Source organism: Pipistrellus hanaki, assembly GCF_964339955.1.
Source record: "Pipistrellus hanaki genome assembly, chromosome: 9".
Classification (NCBI taxonomy): domain Eukaryota; kingdom Metazoa; phylum Chordata; class Mammalia; order Chiroptera; family Vespertilionidae; genus Pipistrellus; species Pipistrellus hanaki.
Window position 1 is genome coordinate 63,834,957 of NC_140511.1, and position 21,744 is coordinate 63,856,700.

Here is a 21,744-nt window from a genome sequence, read left to right on the forward strand (position 1 = left end):
GTCTTTCATAAGGCTCTTGGAGAATTAAACAAGATAATGTGTGCCATGTGCCTGGGGCATCTCTATATTGTAACTGTCATGTGGTCATCATGCCCTTTGCCTCCTCTATTCCTGTGCTCACAGAGGATGCAGAGTACTGTGGGACCCTAAAAATCAGCTTCATCAGATTCTGTCAACCCCTTAATCTCTCGCCATATGACCCTCTCACCACATGAAAGCCATAAAAGAGGCCACCGCTGGCACAGAAATCTCTGCGCTGGAAAGATCCCTCCCTCACACCACACAGCTTCTAAGCAGCAGCATCACTGGAGGAGGGGCCAAACCCACTCACATGCTGGTCTGCATGATGGGAAGAAAGGAGCCACAAGGAATCTTAAGCCTGTTTTTCATTCTGCAGAGGAAAATGAGGCCTGAGCAGTGAAGGGGCTTGCTGCAGGTCACACTGTAAGCCAGTGAGTCTGGGATGAGAGCCTAGTCATGTCTTCCCCTCCCAGTCGGGGTGTTCCCCTTCCATCCTGCTGCCTGGGCCTTGGAGATGGCAGTGAACAGGTGCATTGGGAGATGTAGAGGAAAGTGATGCTGAAGTACAGAGCTCCAGTCACCGTGTCCTACAATAGGTTAGCCCAGGCAAGGCAATTGACTGTAGGCGAAGAGGACCCAACCAAGGCCTTTGGAAGCAGCCAAAACCCAGCGGCCCCATCTCTTCCCTTTTTCCAGATTCTCTAGCCCCAATTGCTTAGAGGAGACCAGCATGGAATGCAAATAAGCTCCGACTGGGAGGCTGTCTGGGGGAAGAAGTGTCCAGGACAAACAGAGGCGGCAGAGAGGGTGTCTGCAACCTCCTAGGAATCTCCTTGGAAACAGGTTGGATGAAGTCGGAGCCCAGGAAAGCTGAGAGTCTGAGGACTTCCTTGGCATCAGGGCAGGCTACTTCTAAAAAAAAAACACCAAACCTCCCATCTCAGGAAATGCCCCCACATAGAGGTGGAAAAAAAAAAAAAAAAAAAAAAAAAAGCGAGGAATCGCCTCTACACAGGGGACTTCCAGCTCTCCTTTGTTTATGGGGATGTTTCTGGTTCCCAGCTTCAAACTATGGCTTAGGGGACAGTGGGTAATTTAATTAAACATTGCTAGGGCTTGGCCGAGGTTGCCTGGGAGCTGGTGGCTTAAAGTTCCTACCCTCGCATGGCCTCATCAGTGAGCTATACTGAGAGGAACTGTGTGTCTGTTGGTGGATAATGGAGAGGAGGGGGCTCCAAGTCCAGTAACCCAGAGGGTCCTATTCTGCTTTGACAAGCTTCCTGACAGACCTAGCATTCCTGGGAATCCAGCCCAGTGCCTCTAGCACCCAGTGCAGGGCCTGGCACTGAGGAGACAGACAAGAATGCGAAACACACTCTGAGGCAGTCTTTAAAAACGATCCAGGGCCAGCGCTCTGCCTCTGGTCTGAAGTCTGCAGAGCACCAGCAAACTCTTCTCCGAGGACAGGTGCCTAGCCTTGGACTAAATTGGCACCAGGTAGTGGTCAGCCGGTCCTTGGGGAAGAGCGATCAGACCTGGGGGAGGTGGCTTCTGTCCTTCAAGCCAGTTTTCACCAGAACGTCCCTTCTGTAGAAAGGGGCCTTCAGGCCACAGCGACCCTTTCTAGGTACCATGTCCGTAATCACCCATTAAATGTTCTCCTTTCCCAAATGTGAGACAAGGGCTGGGACCTTTAGGTCTCTAGGGTGCCTCGCCATGTGCTGCACAGACTTTGTTTCAAAAAGCTCACACCTGCCTGTTTATTTTGAGCAGGACTGGAATTCCCTGTCAGGTGTCTTGGCTGCTGGTTGGTCTTCCTGGTCCCATCTCCATGGCTCAGCTGTCCCCTTCTCCAGACACCCACCCACCCCCCAATCTGAGGCCTCTGCTCTCACCTCCACAACCTCTGTCCACATTACACAATTACATTCCCTCTCTCCACCTCAGGCACACTTAATCTTCTTTCTCAATCTCCCATGTCCTCCTTACTCCCTCTCAGCCATCTGAGCGCCACCTCCCTCCCGTTCCCACCAGGGTTTAAGCCTCCTCTCCTCTCCCCTCCCGCCCCCCACCCCCCCTCCTTGGTAACACTTCTGGAAGCCTTTCCCCTGAAAACTTTACTCACTGGGCTGGTGTCTGCAAAGTCTTTGGCAAAGAGGTTGTTGGGAGTCATGACTAAAGATGGGGCAGGAACGTGGAAAGCTACCTCTTTCCCATGAAAATCCTAATTAGCACACAGGATATGGGGCTTTCCAAGGGGGCTGAGATGCCCAGCTCCAACAGCTGTTCTCCGGCCTTCTGGGACTCTCCCAGTCTTCCTCTCCAGTCCCTCCTCCCCACACCTGCCTCTCCAGGCTCCTCTGCACATTCTCCGGAAAGCCCAGCCAGGATTCCAGAAACAATCTCCCTTACCGCCCCCCCCCCAGCCCCCCATGAGGAGACAGACTTGTCCCAAGTCATCAACTAAGTGTGGACACACTGGGCCAAGCAAAGAGGCAGCTCTGACCTGGCCCTCTGCCAAGAATCTTCCACCCTGCCCTCCTCCCTGCCGCCTCTTTTCCTTGCTCTGATGGGAAGGCTGGTCAGCTGGGAAGTGAGATTGTGGTGGCCACAGTAGCAACTTGCATCTCATGAGAAGACTGCGGTCTGGGAGGCCGGAGTGTCCCTCACAGTGAACGGTTTAAGGAGGAAGCTTGGGGACAGTTTCTCCTTAGGAATCCTCCCCCTCCTCCTCCTCCTCCTCCTCCTCCTCCTCCTCCTCCTCCTCCTCCTCCTCCTCTCCTCCTCCTCCTCCTCCTCCTCCTCCTCCTCCTCCGCGGACAAAGAGAGCGGAGCGGCTTCCCTGCCAGGCATTCCGAGCCCGGTGCCCACCTCCCTCCCTCTCTCCATCTGTTCGGCCTGTTGCTTCAGCCCTGGGACTGCACGAGCAGCCGCACCGGCGGATGCCACAGCATCCAGGGCGCTTCCAGCCATGGAATCCCTCAACTCCAGTCTCCCTTCCCGGGGAGCCCAGCCCTTCCTTCCCAATGGAGACTAACCGCTAGAGCCTCCGGGGAATCTCGGCCGCCTTCCCCAGTCCCCACACCCAGCACCCCGCTGTGGGAAGGCAGCCCACACGGGAGGGGCAGAGGCAGTAACGTGGGTGAGAAGGGGGATGTGCGGCAGGCCCAAGGGTGCCCGGGGCGAAGCAGGGTCAGCCGAGGTGTGGGCGATGGGAGCCGGGAACCTTCACCAGGGGCTGGGATTGCTTGTGGCCGAGGTGGCGCCACAGCTTCCACGAGCGCTTAAAAGGGGGCGTACAAGAGGAGTTGTCAGGGGCCAGGGTGCAGCTGGGTTTGCATAACCAGAACGCTGACACTAATTGCTTGGGGGTTTATTGCAGGGGGCATCTTAGGACCCCGGGCAAGAGGCATCCTCCTCCACGACCCCCTCTGGGAGACACCACCTCTGGGTGGGCCCCTGTGGGCTCGCGCCGCGGGGAACCTCAGGGCGGGGAGGGGAGAGGGGTGGCGCGGGCGGGGCTGGGGTGGCCGGCTCACCCGTGTCCTGGCGGAACTGGTTCATTGACTGCAGGTCGATGATGTAGGGCGCGAGCCGGCTGTCCACCTGCCCCAGCACCACGCTGCCCCCGGCGCGGGGGCCGGCGCGGACCACCGCCTCGATGTGGTGGCTCACGGCGGGGCTGTAGGGCCGCCAGCGGCCGTGCTCGTTCAGCCATTCCCAGACCACCACGGCCGAGGCCAGGAGCATGGCGAGCCCGGGGCTGCGGCGGCGGCGCGGCGCGGTCCCTCTCCCGGGCTCGGGGCGCCCGCCCTCCTCCGCTTCCTCCTTCGCCGCCGCCTCTGGGCCTCGACCGCGCACCCCGCCCCGCGCCCAGACGTCCCGGCGGGCAGTCTCCGCTCCGGCCCGCGGGCCGCTCCCCGGCCGCGCATCCACCGGGGCCCGGGGCCCGGGGCCGCCTGGCTCGGACCGCGCGCCGCCTCCGGGGTCCGCCGCTGCTGCCGCCGCGGTTGCCACTGCTCCGTGGGGTCGGGTGGCTTCATGCAAATGTCCGGCTTTCTGCAGACAGGCCCCCGCCTTGCCCAGGCCACCCGCCGGGCGCGGGCTGGAGTCGGCTGCCAGGCGGGGACCGAGCCCTCGCACCAGTTGCGCCTCGGGCTCTGCAGGCTCCCGGGTGGGACCTCGCCGCGCGCTCGCGCCGGGAATGGCACGCCGGGTTCCCCTCCCTTCCCTACTCCTCGCCGCACGAACTGCCGTCTCCGCCTGGGCGAGGGCTCCCCCTCCCTGTGGCTCTGCTCAGTTGCTTCCAGAATGAATCGCTCCTCCCAAGAGAGACACCAAGGCAAATCCGTGCCCGTGGGGGTTACGCCAGCCCCGAGACGCCGAGAAGCCGCCCTCCATGGCACGGCTCGAGGTAGGACCGCAGGAGTCGCCCGGCCTCAACTTTGCCACCTCCCTCCTAGAACTGAATTGTCTTCTTTTCCTTCTTCTTCTTCTTTTTTTTTTAAATGCAGCGTGATCCGTGTCTGCAGTGTCAGCTTTGAGACACGATGTGTCTCCCGCTCGCGCACGCACCCGCACCCGCACACTCACACTCACACTCGCACACACAGGTGCCCATACCCCAACGCCCTTCTAGTTCGGGGTGGTATTACCTCATCTTCGCCAGCATCCTTAGCTGTCTGTCAAGGATGCATTGCCACGCCCCCTGACTACTCGGGCGGGTGCCTAGGAGCTCCCACGCCCCCTACTGGCCCAAAGTGACGCCTGAGGGCCAATGGCCACACACTAGTTGCCATTCAACTCCAACCACTGCTCAGGAGACTCAAGTCCAAAGGGATGCTTCAATTTGATGAATGAAGGCTTTATATCGTCTATGATCAGAGTAGAGGTGGTTTTTCTAGACTGCTTTGACGTTGTTGGAGTTAAGAAGGCACATGCTAAGTTGATTTATTCTTCAGGGTTTTTCTGTGACCAAAATAATGAGACACTAAGACAGACAGACTTGGTTATTATGGTCTTAAAAAATTAATGTGGAAAATAATCTGAAAGGTCAGATTGACATCAGGATTACATGTTAATTTTGTCTTATAATACGAACTTTGTTTTGCCGAGGTTGCAATCACATGAAACACTAAATTTAAATGATCAGGATCCAGGATAAATAAAATTTCATAATACCTTATAGTCATTTTTGTTTGTGTCCCTCTCTCTTTCTTGTGCCCTCTTAAATTACAAAGATATTATTAATATTATTATTATTATTTGTATTTCCTTAAATATTATTATTTGTATTTCCCATATCTCTTTCATCTTTTCCCTTGCTCTTCACAGAGTTCCAAATGCAAAGAAAAAATGTCATACACACTCCTCTTTGAGTCTCCAAAAGCGCCAGGTTCCAGGCTACCTCTGAGCATTTCCTTGCTGGTGGTGCCCTTGCCCAGAAATCTCCCTACCATGGCCTCCAAAACCCCAGCATCCTAATTAAACTCAATCAACACCATTCATTAAAACATCAATTTTTAGGTTTGAAGGATGAAAGGGATAGGAGTAAAGGATACCTTAATTAATCCTACCAAGAGCCATTTATTACTCCTATTTCACAAATGACAGGACTTATGGAATTTATGCAATTTACTTCAGAATATTATTTAGCCAGAGGGGAAATTAGTATTCAAAACTCAGTTGGAATCCCCTCACAAAACAAAACAAAACAAAACAAACCCCACACATGTTATATGGCCAGGCATGTGGCAATGTAGAAGTGTCTCAATGTAAAATAAGGGAATGGATAGTGTCACAAGTATCTTACCCCCAAAATATATGTATATTAAAAGAAATAAAGAAAAAAGAAAGGAGGGAAGGAAGAAAGGAAAGAAGGAAGAAGGAAAGGGAGGAAAGAAAGAAGGGGAAAGAAAAAAAGAAGAGAAGGGAGAAATTAGGTTAGAGTGTTCTGGAAGAACAAGAGCACACTTGAAGAAAAAATAATTTTATAGTTTTGTGTTTTACACTTAGATCTATAATCCATTTTGAGTTTTATTTTTGTGAAAAGTGTAGAGTCTGGGTGTAGAATCTATTTTTTCCTTTGTGTGTATGTGTGCATGGAGATGTCTAGTTTGAGCAACATTTGTGGAAAAGACCATTTTTTGCTCCATTTATTGCTTTGTCCCTTTGTGAAAGACCAGTTGACTATATTTATGTAGGTCTACTGCTGGGCTCTGTTTTCTGTTCCGTTGATCTAGTTGGCTATTCTTTCATCAACACTACCCTCTCTTGATTATAGCAGCTCTATAGTAAGTCTTAAAATTCAGTAGTAACAGTTTTCTTACTTTGTTTTCTCATTCAATATTATCTTGGTCTTTCTGGGTGTTTTGCCTTACCTTATAAAGTTTAGTATCAATATCCACAAGATAACTTGGTGGAATTTTGATTGGCATTACATTGATTATGGACCCAGCTGGGAGGAGCTTACAGCTCGGCAGTATTGAGTCTTCCTACACTTGTACGTGGAATATATCTCCATTTATTTAGATTTTCTTTGATTTCTTTCATCAGAGTCTTCCTCATATAGAGCTTGTGCTTATTTTATTATATTTATACCAAAGTATTTCTCTTTTGGGGGAGGAGTATAAAAATGGCATTATATTTTAAATTATACTCACTGTTTGTTCATTGATGGTATACAAAAAAGCAACTGACTTTTGTATATTAACTGTGTATCTTGTAACTTTGCTATAATTACTTATTAGTTCCAGGAGTGTTATTTTTGTTGTTGTTGTTGTCCATTCTTTTGGATTTTTCTACACAGTACATAGACAATCGTGCCATCTGCGAACAAAGATAGTTTTTTTTTCTTTCTTCCCAGTTAGTATATTTTTTATTTCCTTTTCTTATCTTACTGTATTCTCCAGGATTTCAGTATTTTATGAAACAGGAGTGATAAATGCAGACATCCTTGACTTGTTTCTGATCTTAGCAGGAAAGCACCTGGTTTCTCACAGTGAAGTATGACATCAGCTGTAGCTTTTTTGTAGATGTTCTTCGTCTACTTGAGGAAGTTCCCTTCCTAGTTTGCTGGGAGTTTTTATAAACAGGTGTTGGATTTTTTTTTTCCAAATGATTTCCCTACACCTATTGACATGATTATGTGGCTTTTCTTCTTTAGCCCATTGATACGACAAATTGCATCAATACATTTTTAAGTGCTGAATCAGTCTTGCATGCCTGGAATAAATCCCACTTTTTTGCCCCTTTTAATATGCATCTTTTCACTATAATAAACCATAACCATGAATATAGTAGTTTTCTGAATTCTATGAATCCATTTATTAAATTACTGAAGGAGATCTTTGGGACCTTCTTGAACTTGTATGCTGAAACAGTATTGGCCAACAGAGAGCTCTGGAGTTAAAGTGGCCAATCAGAGATGCCCCACATTTTCCCTTTGCCAAGTAACCTATCATATAGCCCCAGGTTCCAGCAGTTAGGATGTGAATGCTTTGCAGGGATGCTCCTCACATTGTTCATGGAAATCACTTGTGATCTTTTTCTTGCTCAGACTCAATCCTGGGTGCATCACCTCCATATTACAAGAGACAATTTTTGGCCTCGCCTGACGTATGGCATGATAAATCTAATAGAACCCACCACTTCATAGCAGTTCTGGATGCACAGTCACTTGGTGTCTCAAGGTCAGGTGCTCCATCTTTACTGAGCCAACAGCACACTAGGAATCGTCACTCAACAGGCATATATTTCCAATGCAGATGGCATGGCCTTGCTCCAGAGCCCCAAGAGGAGTCTGTACTGTGCTTCTTCCATATGGGCTTGCCATGAACTCCATCTCATATCTTTTCCTACATCTGATACTTTAACACCATAAGGTCACCTAGGCTATACTGCACAAGTAGCAGCACTGTTTCTACCATAGCCAGGATCTTCCTCAGACTCTTTCCTAATCTAGGCCTCATTTAAAGCTGGCAGCCTATTGTGTCACCTTGTACATGGACTGAAGCAGTATGTTCAGGTGTGGAATATGCTACTTTCAAAAACCAAGAGCAGTGCACTTTCTTCTTCATAGTGGGGTATGCAAGATTCAATAATTTATCTTTCACTTTGGATGAGATGTCCTGGCATGTACCTGATCTGGTGAGCCTCTGATTCTTCATAAGGTTCATCTCTGGTCCTCCCTTAGAGGACCATGACCTCTAGGTGTTGGCTACTTCTTGATCATATGACCTGATTACCATGAAATCATTGAGAAGTGGTTCGCAGGAAGTACAAATAGTCCAGATTTTCTCTCTCTACTCCATCCATGCGATTATAGTTTTCCATTGATTTTTAGAGAGAGTGGAAGGGAGGGAGGGAAGGGGAAAGAAAGAAACATTGATGTGAGACAGACACATCAATTGGTTATCACTGTGGGAGCCTTGAGCTGGGGATCAAAACTGTAACCCAGGTACTGGTATGTGCTCTTGACCAGGAATTGAACCCATGACCTTTTGGTTGGTGAACAAATGCTCTAATCACTTGGAAACATCGTCCATGGCTAATCCCCTTTTCTCATCCCGATAGAAAAAAACACATTCATCCAATCAATGTCCACACACCATGCACCTGAGGCAGTTGTAATTTGCTACCACATCTGGCACAGTGGCTGCAGTTGTACCTACACTTGGTTTGACCTTGTGGTAATTGATAGATCCTCCCTTCCCTCAGTTGATGGACAGACATAAACGCCACCTGCGGCTGGACATTCCGGAGCTCTGAACCACCAATCATCACCTGCCAAATACCCTAAGCCCCCATTCCTAAGTCCCTAGGTCCCTAATCAATCAGCATGTGCTGAATGCCTTAAGCCCCGCCCTCTATTTTAAAGGTGCTTGTAAGCCCTTCGCTTGCTCTCTTCCACACCTCTCCGTGGAAGCAGCTGGCAGGGGTACCCTTCCCTCCAATAAAGCCTGTGTCCTGCCATCCCGGTCTCCGGTCTACCTTCTCTATTTAATCTATCAGTAATCAACTGTTATTCTTGGGTACTTACTTGGTTTCTTCAGGAGCTAAACTGATAAGTGAAATGCACATATGACAGAGATAATTATTTTTATGTCCTTTAGATCCTTAAGGATTGCTCTACCTTTCATGCCCTGCTACCCATTTCCACCCTGCTGAGTCAATGAAAAGAGTTCCCTAAAGACATAGTACTGACAAGATAAAAATTGGAGAGGCTGGATAAGAGAAGGGGCTAGTAAACGTCCCAAGCTCTTGGAGGGCTAAACTTGAGAAGTGGGAGACCAGAGCCTTGACATTCTGTAATTCCGTCTCAAGTCACTTTCATCTATGATTGAATTAGGATGATCTTATTTCAGTCTGTGTATCAAAAGACAGGGTGACCCCTTCCTGGAGGAAAACAACAAAATACAGATTATAAAGTAGGAGATAAAGTTTCCCCCAGGAAGTCAACTGCCACTTTTTCATGTGAAATCTAAGATGATGCTAAAGCCAGGCTGACTGAGCTATCGAGTATACATAACATTTGTATTTTACTACCAAGGCGTTTTTTTTTGATCCTTCTTTTGTTAGTCAACAAGTTTAGCACCAGGTTAATAATGGCTGCATTTGTTTAGAAGGGACGCACTGGTGGCTGCATCCAGCAGGTGGCGATGTTGTATTGGAAAATGGCCTCTGAGTGCCTGGAGGTTTTTCAGTCTTAAGGGAAGCTGGGATTTCCCTTTCTACCTGTACTTTTGGGATTTTATGTTATATTAGAGGCCTGGTGCATGAAATTCGTGCACTAGGGGTTCAGGGTTCAGGTTGCATCCTCTCGCAGTCCAGGAGCTGTCAGTCGGACATCCTTAGCACTGCTGCAGAGGAAGGAGAAGCTCCTGCTACTACCAGCGCTGTGCTCGCCAGCCATAAGTCTGGCTTCTGGCTGAGCGGTGATCCCTCTGTGGGAGTGCACTGACTACCAGGGGGCAACTCCTGCATTGAGTATCTGCCCCCTGGTGGTCATTGTGCATCATAGTGATGGGTTGTACCACTGTCAGGCCGAAACCAGCCCTCAGACATTTCCTGAGGGGTTCCGGATTGTTAGAGGGCATAGGAAATGAATGTGCTGGAAAAGAAACAAAGTATCAATGAGAGAGAGAGAGAAAAAAAAGACCACATTTAATGCTTTTGTGAGCTCATCTGGAATTCCCATGTAGAAAATAAGCGGACATAAAAGAGGTGGGCAGTATGAAAGATCAAAAGGAAATAGAAGAAAACTTGTTTTTTCCTAACTGTGTGGAATTTTAGCCTGATCTTTTACTTGATACTTCTCTCTGTCAAAAAATACTTGGTGGTAGCATTTGTTTATAGCATAATTTATTTTCAGACATAGGGAGTGTGCAGATGACTTGCAGTTAGTAATCTGCTAAAGTTGAGACATACACTTTATGAGAAAAACTGTATTACAACCTCACTGAAAATAATTTATGATTGTATACATGTTCATGTATTTTGTGTGTGTACGTCTGTGTGTGCTGGTTATCTAGCAACACCACTTCCTTAAAAAGCTAGGAACTATTTCCCCCCCCAGAATCCTTGTGCTCTATGGGTTAGCATTTGTCCATGAGATAAACTCATGAGAAACTTAGGTGAAAATGAAGTGGTAGGCATTGTTTCTTGAAAAATCATGGAGTTCAGATAGTACTATGTAATATCTATTTAAGCTCCCACTTAGAGGTTACATCCGATGTAGCAATTTTGCAACCTTCTGGAAGTTGTGACTCTACCACTTCTCTCCCCTTCCCAATGCTTTGGCTGTCACCCCCTTCCTGCAACCTTACAGATCTCTTCCCCTGCTCCTCCCACACATTCATCTAACCCCTCGTTCCTAATTAAATACCTTATTCTTGTAATATTTATAGTGGCTTTATTTTCCTGACAGAATATGAACTGATACCATAACTGTATACTATACATATACTAGAGAATCTAAGATAGTTCCAATTTCATGATAAATCTCATAAGAGCCTGAAGAATATCATGCTTTTCAATATGATGAATATGTCTAAAATAAAAAAAAAAGTGGCAATACCAAGTGCTGGTGAAGATGTGAATCAATATGAACTCTCCTTCATTGCTGGTGGGAACACAGAATGGTACAGTCACATTGGGAGACAGTTCAGCAGATGCTTACAAAGTGAAACAGATTTTACCATACAGCCTAGTGATCACCCTCTTTGGTATTTACCCATTTGAATTGAAAGCATATATTCACACAAAAATTTGTATGCAAGTACTTATAGCTTTATTTATAATCACTCCAAACCATAAGCATCTGAGAGATTTTTCAAAAGGCAAATGAATAAACAAATTGCAGTATACACACACAACTGCATATTGCTAAGTGATAGAAATCAACCTGAAAAAGCCATCTATCCTATCTGATAAAAGAGTAATTTGCAAATTACCTGCACCTCTGCTACACCCACAAGCCATACCCATCAGCTAATCAGGAGCGAGTATGAAAATTAACCCAACCAAGATGACTGCAGCCACCTAGAGAGCAGGAGGCTTGGGTTTCTCCAGCAATGGAGGAAGCCAAGCTTCTTACAAACCCTGGCCAGCCCTGGACTCCACTCAAGGATACAAAGTTTCAATTATACAAGATAAATAAATCCCAACAAAAAATGGCAGCAGCCATGGAGCTGGAGAGAGCTGGAGGCTTGAGTTTCCTTAGGAGGTGGAGAAAGCCAAGCTTCTGCAGCCCTGGCCTGCCTTGGCCTCCACTCAATGCTACAAAGTTTCAATTATAGAAGATAAATAAATACCAGGTACCAGGGCCTGCACTTGGGTTGCCGGGTACATGGCTGGCTTGCAAACCACCACAGGCCCCACACCCCAAAGAGAACCCCCACCCTGATCAGAGACACCCTTCAGCGCAAGCCATTCGGCCTCCACTCATGCACTAGACCTCTATCCTATCTAATAAAAGAGTAATATGCAAATTGACAATCACTCCAACATACAAATGGCTGCCCCCATGCAGACACAAGATGGCTGCCCCTATGTGGACACAAGATGGCCAGCAGGGGAGGGCAGTTGGGAGGGACCAGGCCTGAAAGGGAGGGCAATTAGGGGTGGCCAGACCGACAGAGGAAGTTGGGGGTGAACAGGCCTGCAGGGAAAGGCAGTTAGGGGTGACTAGGCCTACAAGGGAGGGCAGCTCGGGGCAAACAGGCTGGCAGGGGAGTGGTTAGGGCGTGACCAGGCTGGCAGGCAGAAGTGGTTAGGGGCAATCAGGAAGGAAGGCATGCAAACAGTTGGGAACCAGCAGTCCTGGATTGTGAGAGGGATGTTCAACTGTCTGTTTAGGACCAATCCTACTGGGATCGGGCCTAATGGGCTGTGAGACATCCCTCAAGGATTCCCAGATTGGAGAGGATGCAGGCTGGGCTGAGGGACATCCCCTCATGCATGAATTTTGTGCACCCGAGCCTCTAGTCTATATATAAAAGCCTAAGTTTACTGTTACAACTGGATGACCAGATGACTGGCTGGTAGCAATGATGTGCACTGAACACAAGGGGGCAGAAGCTCAATGCAGGAGCTGCCCTGGTGGTCAGTGCACTCCCACAGCCAACCTCCCACCACCTGAGAAGTGGGTGAGGAGAGAGTAACCAAAGAACTTACATGCATATATGGACACAGACAATAGTGTGATAAAGTTCTGGGGTGGGGTGGGAGCTGGGAGGAGAGGGCAAATGGAGGGGAAATGGGAGACATCTGTAATACTCTCAAGAATAAAAATTAATTAGGAAAAAAAATTAACTGAAGCCCTAAGTATTGCTACCAAATGACCCATATATTTTCTAAGCACTTACTTTCTATGTGTCAGATTTTGGGGATAATGAGATGAATAAGTCTTAGATCCTGCCTGCAAGCAACTGAAGTTAGTGAAAACATACAGAGGTGGGAAAAAAACACAACCATTACACTAGTTCTAGTCTCAAAATTCTCACTGTTCTCCCTCTTCACCAGTTACCATTTCTATATCCTGCTGAGTTATGCATAATTCTTTATAAAATGTTCCATAATTTTGTTTAATATCATGGAGGATGGATTCCATAATAGAGCCAAACTCAATGATACTGGAAAATTCACATTGGTAGTGATTACGGAAGCCAGCAGTATGCATGGCTACCAAAGAACCTTTCGAATCAAACACTGGTGAGCCAGAAGACCCAAAGTAAAAAGAGGTGTCATAGGTAATCACATCAGGTCTGGGAACAATGTCCTGGAAACTTTTTTGAGTGTACATATGGATATACTGCATGTCATCATTATAACCCTTAGCCTGAAGATTTTCCCGATATTTCTGTACTCGCTGATACTGAGGAATTACAACACAAGCATCTGTAGTCTTTACTTCCCCTCCTGGATAGCCAATAATATATATCAACCCACTAAGTGGAGCAGGACCAATTCCATTATATAGTCCAACAGGTACTTGTTGTCCATCTTCCTTCAATTTCAGAACAGCATAATCAAGAGTTACATCAGATACCAGAAACCAAGGTTCAATGGAAAAATAGTTATTTTTTTCTTGCCTGTCTTCGTAACCAAATGTCACCCTTACACATTGACCAACTATGTCTGCCCACCTACTTGGCTCTATTTCATTTCCCACAATGTCACTTATTACATGCCGACAAGTAAAAATGAACAACTTTGTAAAAACAAAGCAAGTGGCATAACCCGTGTTCCCATTGTTGTCCCATTCAATGTGCCCAACTGAGTCACTATGACGAGAAAGAAGTTTGAGTATTTTAACCGGGAAAGAGTTTTTTGTCTGTTTCCCAAAGTTTGTTTTATCTGTACGAAATATTGTTTCCCCCTTTCTTGTTTTAAATTTCCTTTCGAATTTTTTTCTAATTTTTTCAATTTCTCTTTTTAAACTAGGATACTGGGCCACAATTTCTTCTTTTAACACACAGGTGTTTCTTTCCTCCAACTCCGAATTCTGAGAGTCTGCCGAATCAAAATTCTGAGTGGCTGCCGAATCAAAATTCTGGGTGGCTGCTACCTTAGAGCCCTCCTTTTTCTCAACCTCCACCTGAAACAGCTTGCCCTCCAAGTCATCAACTCGCTGTGTGCTTTCTACAATGGAGTCCAGGTTTTCAATGAGTTTCCAATCAGCGTTCTCCAGAAAGGAAAGAAATCTGCCGTCTTTGCACACAGCATCCTTGACGGTTTCTCCTTTGAAAGCATAGACGCAGAGTTTGCACCCTTCTTTGTGAAGTTCCCCACATTTGACAATCTTTTTTATCTTCTTCCCAATTGCGTGGATAAAAAATTTGACACAGTCAGTAGATGCCTTGTCATGCCGACCAAATATCTGGTTCTCTTTTTTCTGCTCACTTTTACTCAGGGCAAATGTAATTTCCAGATGGCATTTTTCAGGAAAACAACTGAGGGGCATTCCAAGGTTTATATAACCTTCAATTCCTTCTATGCCCTGCACCAGCATTTCTTTGCCTTGCTGTCGTTCTCTCTCTTCTTTGACAGCCTGAAGAGTGTCAAGTGCCACGGATAAGCTAGCCCTCTCATTATGTGTGAGTCTGTGTTTTCTTTTTTTGTTTTTCCTGTGGTGTACTCCCAAGGTAATGTAAAGTACTTTATCTTGGGGTATAGCCTGGTCTTTGGGTCCTTGAGCCTGGGTATTAGTTATATCATTTGGGCCTTTTCTGGACCCCGTCTTCATTTGAGGAATACTGGGATTATCCTCTTGTTCTTTATGGACCTAAAAGGAAGTGTTAAAGACTTTAAAATGATGGAAGCAACTCTTACTTTTTTTTTTTTTTTTTTAGTATACAATTCACAAAATTTCTCTAGGAAACTCAGAACCAACCTCCAAAGGCCAGTAAATAGAATTAAACCAAAGTTTGAGTTGGGAACCAAGATATAAACTGCGTTTCCCATCCCATTAGTTAGACAAGCTTTTAATTGTGCCAGATTGGTGCATTTCCCCCCTGAGAAATAGGAAAGAAATGACTGTTTCAAGGCCCATCAAAAACAGAAGAGATGCTTAAAAGTCTGCCAGCTCTCTTAGAGAATTCTATCAGGTCTCTGAATAAATTTTTACTTTTTCTAATCACAGTGATGGATTGCACCAAAAACTTGTTCTTATAGCACCAAACTCAGCAAGAAAAGGTTTATTATTGGTCATTTAATGTTAAACAAAATCATCATCAGTTAAGTAATTATTTGGTCATAATAACATAGTTATTTCAAATAGTAAAACCCTGATTCACCTAGCACTTTCATGTAAAGAACTTAAATTATTTCCTCTATTACATGAGTTTATTCCAAAATCCTATGAAAAGAGGAGCAACAAATCTGGCATCTCTCTCCTTTTGTTGGAGAAAATGAGGCACAGAAAGTTTTTCCTGTAAGTTAAGAGCATCTGATCCCTATGTCTGAAAGATACATTTGGCCAAGAAATATCTATCATGGCATGAGTGCCAACGGATGCCATGATAGATAAAAATTAAGTGTAACATCCTGTGTGACAATCCTTAGCACAGTGACTGACACATTAGTGAATTAACTTTTGTTTTCCTTCTTTTTAATGGTACTAATATTCTGGATTAAAACAAAAGAAACATATGGTAATATAAATTTATTCTGGGCATAAATATGAACTCTGAAAGAGCGTCTCTCCAGCCTAATATTGTTGGAAGCATCTTTGTCGCACAGTCCATTGGAACACTAGGATGGATTTCCAGCTATTCAGAGAATTCTTGGGCAGATATAGACAGCTTCAAAGAAGAATCTTGGGGCTTACATGACAAGCTTGCACTGTCATGGAGTGGGACAGAGAAAAATAGAACTAGGTTTGGCTTTTTTACATTCTTGGATGTTCTAGTTAGAATCAGAATGAAAGAAAGGCTTTTAAATTGCCTTCTCAAATGCTCACCATCTCTCAGCCTTTCACAATAAATTCAAGGAGCATTTTAGACTGAAGAAGGAATATGATGGCTTGCTAAGATAATAGAGTTCAATTAGTACAAAGGGCCCCCACTTAATGTCAGTAAATTTGAGTCCAAGTATTCATTTCACTACTGCCTTAAGAAGCAACACACTTCTTTTCCTCTCTTCATAAACAAATCAAGGATAAGAAAGCTCTCCTTGCTTGCTTATAGTAAAACTAAATATTTAAAATATTATTTTATAAATTATAAAGCCCTAAGCAGATGTATTATTATTATTATAAAAAAAGATCAGCCATATTTGCATGTTATATATTTTCATGCTATAAAATAACATTACTTTTGTTTTTATTCCATATGTTACTGTAAACATTATATTTGATTTTTGTTGTTATTGTTCAGGAAATGTTACAATAGCTTTTTGTTAAAGACTGCTTTGATAGGGCACCAAACTCAGCAAGAATGAGATTTTTGTTAAAATTCCTCACTGCCACCACTCCAAACAGAAGAAATACAATGAATGAGAAAGATTTTAATTTATTTAACATTTCCTACATTCAAAGAGGCAATTTCTTGGCAGGAAAACTATAAATCCCAGTGTCAAGATGGCTAAGTATAATATTGATATGTTCTGTAAACAGTATTGACAAACATACCTGAGGAAAATAATGCTCAATTTTCATATTATTCCTTGCATTGAATGGGACTTTCTGTGACCTGCGTTTCTTAGAGCTCATGATGGCTTGAAGATGAATAGGCAGTTCAGCTGAAACACTACAAAGATTCAAGTTAGAACAATATCATCATAGCAACCATTATTTGTACAGAGGATAAGATTAACAGGGACCTCTCTCTGTAGCTCCAGCTTTTCCCTTCTCAGAGATGTTAACTTACCAAGTAGACAGTTTATCCAATCATAAAAACTCCAATCATAAAAACTCCCCTTGATAGAGAACAATCCTCTGTACTTTACAAAAGTTACCTCTAATTGTCAATGCCCACAGATACCATGTCAAGTAGGTACAGCTGCTTTTGCAAATGAGTAAAGTACAACTCAGACAAGAAAGGTGACCTCCTGAAAGCCAGAGCTACATGGCAGAGGTAAAATTCAAAAGCAGATGCACTAGAAAAGGAATTGCAGTTGGAGAAATAAAAAATGTGTTCTAGCTACATGGATGTTAAACTCTGGCCTCCACTTCAATTGCATATGGCACAGGGGGATGGTGTAATTTTAGGAAAATGATGGGAAAAGAACCATAAAGACAAAATAGATGTACAGTGAGAGTTTTCCCGGAAAGTTAGGAATATTAGTTGTTGCTTTACTTAGTTTGTTTAAAGTGGTATTTCTCCCTCTCTATTTCCTCTGATGTCTCCCCAGATGAGAATGAACAATGCCAATAAAAGAGTGAAATCTTTAATCCTGATAAATATCACTAGAATGGAAGCCATGGAAGTCCAGCAGCTGCCTGTCTTCATCTAACATAATGCCTGCCACATGGCAATCCCTCAGTATAGATACATTAATAAAGATACAATTAATCAATGAATGGAGTATGCATATGATGCACTATGCCCTGTTCTATGTGCTTTTTGTAAACTACCCAATATAATTATTTTTTGTTGTTTTGTTTTGTTAATCCTCACCTGAGGATTCCATTGACTTTTAGAAAGAGTGGAAGGGAGAGGAAGAGATATATATAGAGAAACATCCATGTGAGAGAGACACATGGATTGGTTGCCTCCTGCATGCACCTGACAAGGACCCGGAATGGAGCCTGCAACCAACTGGAATCAATGACTGGTGGATGCTCTATCCAATGAGCCAAACCAGCTAGGGCCCCAATATAATTCTTACAATCCTGTGAGATAGGTATGATTAATCCATTTTATTGGTAAAGAACTTGAACACCCATAGAGATTAAACTATTTACTCAAGGTCACAAAGCCTCAGAGAATATACTTTTGATGACTTTTTATAACCATTTTCAAATAGAAAAAAAAAAGACAGAATCACATGAGCCTCCACATACTTATCATATAGAGCTAACAAGTGCTCATTATTTTTTTGGCAAATTGCATCATTAAAATTTTTTATTAGATTATTTTACAGTTAGAGACATCATGGCATTTTAACCCTAATCATCACTTTTTAAAAAATATATATATATTTTATTGATTTATTTTTACAGAGAGGAAGGGAGAGAGATAGAGCGCTTGAAACATCGATGAGAGAGAAACATCGACCAGTTGCCTCTTGCACACCCCCTACTGGGGATGTGCCCGCAACAAAGGTACATGCCTTTGACCGGAATCGAACCCGGACCTTTCAGTTATGACAACATGAATAGACCTAGAGGGCATTATGCTAAGTGAAATAACTCAGACAAAGAAAGACAAATACTATAGGACTTCAACAGACTAATTAACACAGAGAACAAACTTGCTGGCTATCAGACTGGATGCGGGGGAGGCTGGGAGAAAAAGGTAAGGGATTAAGAAGTGCAATTATTCGTAGACGACCTGCTTCTGGGTCGGGGAGCAGAGCAGCTCCCTCGCTGCGATCTATTGAAAGTCAGCCCTCGACACAAGGGTTTGTAAAATAAAATAAAAATAAATAAATAAAAAGAATAAAACAAAAACAAAAAAGAAAAAAGAATAAAAAAAAAGAAAAAGCAAAAAAAAAAAAAAGAAGTGCAATTAGTAGATACAAAATAGTCATGGGGATGGAAAGTACAGCATATGAATATAGTTAATAGTATTGTAATAACAATGGCACCAGGTGAGTCCTAGACTTATGCAGGGAAACACTTTGTAAAGTATATGATTGTTTAAACACTATGCTGTACACCTGAAACTAATGCAAAATAATATTAAATGAAAAATAATAAATTAAAAAGCATGAATAAGTACTTTCTAATTTAGCTCTTTCTTAATTACACTAATAAATACCATTTTTAAATTTTGAGATGAAAATAAATAAATAGAGATTATGCTTATACTCTTAGCCATTCCACTCTATTGTGGGAGCCATGGCTTCATCGTTATTTGGTAACAAGCATCTCGGAAAACTCACTTCAGCTTCTCTCAGCCTTAGTTTTCCATTTGTTCATTTTTTTTGGTGCTTTGAGCATGCATTATTTTTGTTTTAAATGTCATTTATTTAATTGTAAGTTTACATAATTTTAAAATAATGGCTACATTTTACAACTGTTTTCTCAGATTCTGAAAATTTGACAATTAGCTTTTATAAGCTGTTGGGCTCTTACCCCTACATATCACTACCCCTAAGACAGAACTGTAAGGTAAAAGGTTTGAAACTTTCTGAAATATTTAAACCATAACAAACTTAAAAAATAAGATGTAAGTAACAAAAATAGACTAACTGCCTTTCTGCAAGGCAATTTAATAATACATAACAAAACATAAGCCTTACTAATTCTTTGACCAAGCCATTTCACATTCATTCATTAGTTAAGCACATTTTTTTTGAGACCCTATTACTGTATGTGCCAGGAACTTCTTTTAATTTTTATATTGAATTTATTGGGGTTACATTGGCTAATAAAATTATATAGGTTTTAGGTGTACAATTCGCTTCAGCCTCTCTCAGCCTTAGCTTTCTGTTTGTAAACTCGGGTGGGCTGGCCCATTTCCAGCCACCTCAAAGGTTCCCCCTTGGAATTCATCTCCCCTCTCATCTCTCTTCTTTGTCTCTCCCTCCTCCGTCTCGTCCCCCTCCCCTCCTTTCCCTCTACACTTGGTTCTTCTGGTCTTTCTGGTTCCTCCTCTCTCCCCTCCCTCTCCTGCCTCTCCCTCTCCTCTTCTGTTCTCACTCATCTCTCTGGCGCTGGGCTGGCCCACTAGAGCTGAGTTAGGCTGGTAGAGAGCAGGGATCTGGTCTCTGCTAACCCTAAGCCTCCATCAAGCCCACTGCCACTGTCCCCCAGCACACAGCACGTGACAAGAATCATCCGCTGAAATAAAACCTGTGCCCGCTGTCGGCACACCTGGGGTAGGGGGCGGGCAGCTTCTTCCACACTCCAGGCCCGCAGACTCCCCAACACCCTCCGGAACACCCGCACGCAGACCCAGCGGAGCACCCCTGCGTCCCCCCACCCCGCCTCCACCCATTCCACGGATCACCTGGGCGCCACCAACACTGGAGGCCGGCTCTTGTTGGAGCTGCGGAGATAGCCAGCTGGCCCAGCAGAGCGCGCTGTTAGCTTGGGACCGCTGGACAGGCAGCGGGTGGGGAAGAGATTTGAAAAGACGCGTGACTGCCCTGCCGCTCTGCTGGCCTCAGGGTTATTTTCGCTTTCACATCTGCCTAAGCTTCCCCCAACCCCCCTCTCCTCCCTCCCCCACTTCGCCCCATTCCATCTTCTATGCTTTCCTTGGACACGGGGGAAGCGGGAGCCAGGTGAAGTGTTTGATGTTGGTTTCAGAAAGTCCTACCAGCCTGAAACAACCTTCGGGACAGATTGACCAGAGCTTATGTTGGCAAGGAACTGGACACCATGCAAGTAGGGGCAGTCACGAATGAAGTGCACCCTATGGTTACAGGGGTGACTACCCGGAAACATTCAGGCCAGGCTGCAAGGAGGGGCTGCATGGCAGAGCAGGTAGGAATTCCTGCTTTGAGGAGATAGAGCTGACAGGCCAAAGTGGTCCCTGTTTACAGAGAGAGAACTCTGGGCTATATGCAGAGCTACCCTCCCCCCACCCCCCTTCAGTTGAGAAAGCACATGGCAGCAATGGTGGAGATTACCCAACAGCAGGAAAGAACCTCCTCCCCGCACCAACAAAAATACAATTAGATGGTATTTTCCCCACACCCCACCTGGGCCTCTCCCTTTCCTTATTTGTACAAGAAGGAGTTAAGGAGCTGGGCTCAGATTAAACTTTGTGCCTGTGAATCGCCCCTTCCCGCCTCCCCCCTCCCCCACTTGTGACCAAGGAAAGTAGAGGACCCCACCCTCCAGAATCACCATGCAGTATGTCTGGAGCTGCTCACAGCTTGTCAGTTGGAACAGCTGCCTAGACTGTCTCCAGGTGGCTTTCCAGGTGTCAAACTAATCAGCTTTGAAGGTGGGGAGCAGGAAGGGGGTCCCACAATGGAAAGCTGGCTATCCACCCCTCCACACCGCCATGCCAACCACCCCCTAAGACCTCCAGGCCCCACCCAAATGCAGAAGAACCACTCACAGAAGCGGAGAATGTGCCCCAACCGTGCCAGGGACCGCAGCAGTGGGACTGGAGCTTAGCAGATGGCGCCCAGCTGGCTCTCTCGTGAACTGCCACCCCACAGGAAGTGAAAAAGCCCGCGCTTCTCAGCTGGTGGCCAATAGAAGGCCATGGGCGAGCCAGAAAGGGCGGGCGGAAGGGCGAGTTTCCAGAAGGGAGTTTCCAGGGAAGTGCCTGCGCAGCAGCCCTGGCTATTTTTGGATCCTGCTGCGTCCCAGTGCTCTTTCGCAACTTGGTCCACTGCCGGCTCCCAATTTCAGTGACAGACTTTTCGCAATCCTGTCCCTCCATCCCTTCCCCGCCCTCCCGGGTCCATTGTAGTCCCCTGAGAAGCTGAGCCAGGGAGGAGAGAGAGAGTGCGGGAGGAGCCAGGGGATCCGTGATTTCCAGGGCATTGATTGCACTGAGCGGGAACAGTGCTCCAGGAGACCAGGTTTGCTTTGTGTCACCAATCCCCACATCGTCGTTGTCTCCCCCCCTCCCCCCCCCCGCCCTCCCCGTGTTT

At 45.4% G+C, this 21,744-nt stretch overlaps 3 protein-coding genes across 3 annotated transcripts in view; 1 reads left to right on the forward strand and 2 right to left on the reverse strand.

The window, feature by feature from the left end:
* The window catches only part of DTX4 (deltex E3 ubiquitin ligase 4), a 31,249-nt gene extending 26,105 nt beyond the window's left edge, over positions 1–5,144 (reverse strand). Inside the window, exon 1 of the mRNA XM_084894850.1 lies at positions 3,561–5,144. Within this exon, the coding sequence (XP_084750976.1) occupies positions 3,561–3,771 (211 nt within the window). The 5' untranslated portion in view covers positions 3,772–5,144. The remainder of the gene's footprint in view (positions 1–3,560) is intronic.
* The window catches only part of LOC311628087 (olfactory receptor 5AN6-like), a gene marked incomplete at its 5' end in the record, with an annotated part of 243,286 nt that overhangs the window by 63,914 nt on the left and 157,628 nt on the right, over positions 1–21,744 (forward strand). The gene's annotated exons all lie outside the window — the stretch shown is intronic.
* Positions 12,734–21,326, reverse strand: FAM111A (FAM111 trypsin like peptidase A). The gene is made up of 3 exons (XM_084894849.1): positions 21,201–21,326; positions 16,652–16,769; positions 12,734–14,806 (listed from the first exon to the last, which is right to left on the reverse strand). The coding sequence occupies exons 2-3, from the start codon at positions 16,730–16,732 to the stop codon at positions 13,022–13,024; spliced, it is 1,866 nt and encodes a 621-aa protein (XP_084750975.1). The 5' UTR covers positions 16,733–16,769; positions 21,201–21,326; the 3' UTR covers positions 12,734–13,021.